The sequence below is a fragment of the Candoia aspera genome, chromosome 4, assembly GCF_035149785.1.
Source record: "Candoia aspera isolate rCanAsp1 chromosome 4, rCanAsp1.hap2, whole genome shotgun sequence".
NCBI classification, from domain to species: Eukaryota; Metazoa; Chordata; class Lepidosauria; order Squamata; family Boidae; genus Candoia; species Candoia aspera.
In genome coordinates this window covers 101,225,520-101,230,484 of record NC_086156.1, presented here as the reverse complement: position 1 = coordinate 101,230,484, position 4,965 = coordinate 101,225,520, and the positions used below count along the sequence as shown (strand labels likewise).

Here is a 4,965-nt window from a genome sequence, read left to right as displayed (position 1 = left end):
CTGCTTTGAGGTGAAATTCAGATGAAAAGCAGAAGGATGGATCATAAAAGAGAAGAATCAGGGCTTAACACAGTAGAGAATTCATTTCCCCAATTTGAAAGTCTGCCCGAATAGTTCCAAATAACAAGCTAAGTCACTTTAGACCCCAGATATGATGGTCTCGTGCCCCTCATAAATTTATGCACACCCTCCGTGTATTTTACTTCGACCATGGAATCTCTTGCCTTGTCCTACAGTTTTATGCATTACAATGTCTTCGGTATTCCTTTATATATTACGTTCAGAACAAAGCAAATGCTGTTTTTCAATTCTGCTTGACTGTAATTATCATTAGCATTGATGCAATTTCACAATTTTAGCTAATTTAAAATGGCACCATTACAGGCAAAGATTAGTACAGAATCTGTTTCTGTTGCTACAATTCTAAATATACTGATTTCAGAATAGGATCCATTTTGTTGCGGGAAAGGGAATTACATTTACAAATTATGTCATTTATTGATATAATTTGCATACCTTATTGTAATACATTTAAAAAGTGAAAATAATAACATTAACCTTTTTAAACATGTACCTATTTGCTTGGGAACCCAAACTATCTATATCTATCTATCTATCTATCTATCTATCTATCTATCTATCTGTCATCTGTCTATTCATCTATCTGTATCTTAACAAAAGAAAGGTTACTACAGTGAATTAGTTATATCTGGAGAAATAATATAATAATAACAACAACAATAATAATACAACAACAACAATACAAACTGATAAAGTCTTGGAGCATAACACACCAGATTTAACTGTGGTTGAAAAGAAGAATGTGTGGATAATTGGTGTGGCAATACTAGGGTATAGTAGCATAGGAGACAAAGAATTGGAGATCACGAAGTATCAAGATCTGAAAATCGAAGTTGAAGGATTATGGCATAAACCGGCAGTGGTGATCCCAGTGGTTATCGGCACACTGGATGCCATACCAAAATTTCCACCCGTCATTTACAAAAAGCCACACTGCTTGGATCCATACATATACTATGCCAATAAATTTCAGTATCCTAGGTTCTTGGGAAGAACTTGATGCAAATGAAGGCCAACACCAGCTAAAGAACTGGCAGCTGTGATTTAAATTTTTGTGAATAATAAATAAATAAATAAGTCTATCCCCTCCAAGAACACCAAATTACCTAATTAGAAATTATGAATGCACCTGATTTAATGTTTTTAGCAGGTAAATATATAATTTGGGCAATGTATGTTTGATCTTAGTGCCTTAAAATTAATGCATAATATATTAGCTAATCTAGAAAATGAAGAATCTTTGTTCAGTGAAAACAAAAAGGAAAGAACAATTTTTGTGATTGCCCATTTCCAAGAATTTCCACAGACTTCCTCTAAGCTTAAACCACAACATGTAAGAATCACATTGTATTCTTACACAGGTGTAAGTCCTGTATAAACTCAGTGGGTTTTTTTTCCAGGTAAGTGAGAGTAGGATTAGAGTTTGAAGTTAATATATTATTACTGAAAATAACCAGTTAAAAGTGGGAGTTTCTGTTCTGGGGGGCACCCATCTCAACGTAAAGCTTTGCTTGAGAGTTCAAAAGACAACTCAAATTTTCTTGTTATTTTAGGAGTTAGATTGCCCTATTTATGGGGATGAACTTGTTGGGGGCTGAAGCTGTAGAGACTTACTTCAGATATTTAAGGACAGGAAATTAGCAAAACATTTTCAGAGGAAATGCACAAGTTTAGTTTCTTTGCCAGATTGGTATTTTCAGCATTCCAAAGAGTCACTGTGGGTGGTATACAGTCTAGATTTTCTAATGTGGAAGACAATTGTGTGACACTCATGATGAAATTAATGATTAGACCAAAGAGGAATTTGATATTTTATTAATGCACTATTGCCAGAAAAATACACATAGTTATTATTTTGAATTTGTTAGAGCAGCAAAAAACTTGGACTGATTTTGCTAAGTTCAGAATTAGGCAAGAGTGTGTGTTTTCTTCCTTCTATTTGTAACTAAGAAAAAAACATGTTCCTACAGTATATTTATGTGTGAATGTATCATATAAAACCTTGAAAAATGTACTTTGATAATATACTATATCATCATTAAAAATCTTTTTTCTGTGTGTATTTGATTAAGTTCACTATTAATATTTTCTAATCCTAAATATACAACGATTAAAAATCATGCCTATGTATACACATGCACCTTAGAAAACCATTAAGCATATTTCCAAAAAATTAGGTAGTTTTATTGACAAATTTCCTATCACTTCCTTAAATCTGAATATATTCTCTGAATTCATTTTAGGAATCAGTTTGCATTACTTCTTGTTGTTTTATTGCTGAAGGAAGAATGTTAAAATAAAATTTGCAGCACCATTTGGACCATCTTTATTTGGTGGGCTGTATTTTGGGTTATGATCCCTTTTTAATTAGAAGCTTCCTATTATCCTGCAATCTGTAATCTAACTGTGAGACTAAAGAGGTGGAAACTCATGGCAATTAGGGATTCTACGGCTCTCCATCATTGCCATTGAACTGGGCAGGCAAGCAGTTTCTTATATAGAGATGGGGTGAAATGCTACAGCTGAATACCAATTAAATGTCCATCTTGTTCTTATTGTGAAGTTGGCTCCTCTTCCAACTGGGTAGAAAAAGGAGCTTTCTAAATTCATTGCATAAATTATTAAAAGGCCCATCTACTAGCAATGAGAATGAGCTGGTTGTGGAAACAATTCTTGCTAAGGGCTTTTTTCTCCCCCTCAACAACGGGGACAAGAGCTGGCTCGATAGTTTTCTTAATCTTCACTTTTTGCATTCTGTTTTCCTATAACTTCATTTCTTACAATCCCAATTCCCCTTTCGACCTGACTTTGATGCCGGTGGATATTTTCTCATCTAGAGGTTACGGAGGCAGGACAACTAGTTTTGCTGGGTTGGATCTCTACAACGGAGGCAGAGAAGAGATTTACCATGCAGTATACAAAAAATAGATAAGAGAGGAGGCCAAATCTTCTTCTCCCAGTTGCTTTTTACTCAGCAGAAGTTATTTCTTCTTGCAGAGCTCCCCCAGGGGAAAAATCACTAAATAATTTGGAAAGGGTCTGGAATAAGGGGAACACTTGGCATATATGCTAGTTGTTAATGATGCAATTAATATGGTTTCTCTGATCCGCACATTACGAAGAACTGGTGGCAACCCTGTTTTAATCCACTTGAGAATTAGCGTTCCTATCGATCACCTTAATGCATGACCTGGGCATGCTGGCTGGGCCATTCTCGTGCCTTCCAGATGTGTTGGGGGGATGATCGGGTTGCAGTCCCAAGCATCTGAAAAACTACTCTAGTGGTTCTAAGCCGTAACTCCTTGAGCTATCCCCACACCAGCTGTGAGCAAGACTCATCTCAACATTCCTCCAGTGTCCCTCCTTGCTTACCTGCACCTGCTCAGGCGACTGTAGCCCCTTCCCTCTGAGACCCCCTTCTGCTCTGGAGGCATGGCAGAAAGCCCCAGGAAGCCCCTCGTTGGTGAGTACGTAGGTATTCACGGTAGTTGCGTGTGAGCAGAGTGTAGAGGAAAGGGTTGATGCAGCTGTTCCCGTAGGTCAAGCAGGTCACCAGGTGGTTGACAGAGACCTCCGTGTGGACGGGCAGGTGGGCTGCCGATGGGCAGTAAAGGGGAAGGAGTTGCCAGATCCAGAAGGGCAAATAGCAGGCCCAAAAGGCCAAGACGATCACAAGGATGAGGAGGAAGACACGATTCTTGGGGGAACGTCCCAAGCCTCCACGGGTCTGTGACAGCCAGTAGCTTCTTGCCAGGCGCCAGTAGAGTGACCCAATGACTATCCCAGGTGCCACTATGCTGGTGCCAAAAAGGATGCTCAAGTACACTTTGTACTGCTCCTCACTCCAGGTGGGGGAGCAGAGGCGGCGCACCCCAGCTCCATCCCCCATTGTACGCTCCTCCTGGTGGATCATGACCATCATGGGGAGGGCCAGAGCAAAGGACAGGAGCCAAACAGCAATGGCCAGAGGTCGGCCGCATCGCCGAGCACGGCTGGCAGCCTGGAATGGGTGCACCACGGCAGTGTAGCGCTCACAGCTCATCAGGGTCAGCAAGAAGATGCTGGCATGCATCGTGAGGAGGTCTAGGCTGAGCAGAATCCGGCACCCAGCCTCCCCAAAAGGCCAGTCCTTTACCAGCCCGTTGTGAACAATGAAGGGGGCCGTCAAGAGATACAGAAGGTCAGCCAAGGCTAGGTTAACCAGGTGGACATGCAGAGAGGAGGCCGAGGCCAAGGCCCGCACTACTGCTAGGGCATAGAGGTTGCCAGCCACCCCAGTAATGCACATCAGGCTCAACACAGCTCCCAGGACTGCAGCTGATTCACCTCCTTCTGATGAGGAGCCATTACCTAGCAGTAGCCACGAAGAAAAATTTGCTGATGATGTCATCATGGGGAAACGCTCCAGGGTAAGTTGCTCAGAAGAATTGTTTAACATTCTAGTCCTCAGGAGAGAGATCAAGGAAAGCGTACTAGGTGTCCATCCGTATCTATTTCTACTTATCAGTTAAGTCTGGCACGTATCTTATCATCTCTTTGTCTCCCTACCTTTTGGTCTACTGCTCCATCCATAAGTCTATCTGTTTTCCTTTTGATCCTTCCCATTCCTCTGTTTGCTCCATCCTATTGCTGTATTTAAAAAATCAGTCTGAGGTTGTAGAGGATATTTTCCCCCATCTCTCTTGTATCTGATGCATATGGTCACTGCTTTGAATTCAGACATGAAGAAGCTTTTTCTTCCAAACTTCTCCCCTTCTTCCTTTTCTCTACACACTCAAAGCTGGTGATGGCGCAAGGTCTCCTATGTGTGAAGAGGGTCTGTGTGTATCTGTCTGGGTTTGCAAATTCTCTTCTCTTACATTCTTCGCACCCTGCTAATACTGG

The 4,965-nt window shown here is 40.9% G+C and overlaps 1 protein-coding gene across 1 annotated transcript; it reads right to left on the bottom strand.

Moving 5' to 3' along the window:
* Positions 1-3,463: 3,463 nt before the first annotated feature.
* On the bottom strand, positions 3,464-4,474 carry LOC134496773 (urotensin-2 receptor-like). The gene has a single exon (XM_063302483.1). It carries the CDS (start codon positions 4,472-4,474, stop codon positions 3,464-3,466), a length of 1,011 nt encoding a protein of 336 aa, XP_063158553.1.
* Positions 4,475-4,965: the final 491 nt, after the last annotated feature.

What these genes read in the sequence shown, in the direction of transcription:
- LOC134496773 (XM_063302483.1), bottom strand. Translation starts at nt 4,474, where the DNA reads ATGATGACATCATCAGCAAATTTTTCTTCGTGGCTACTGCTAGGTAAT.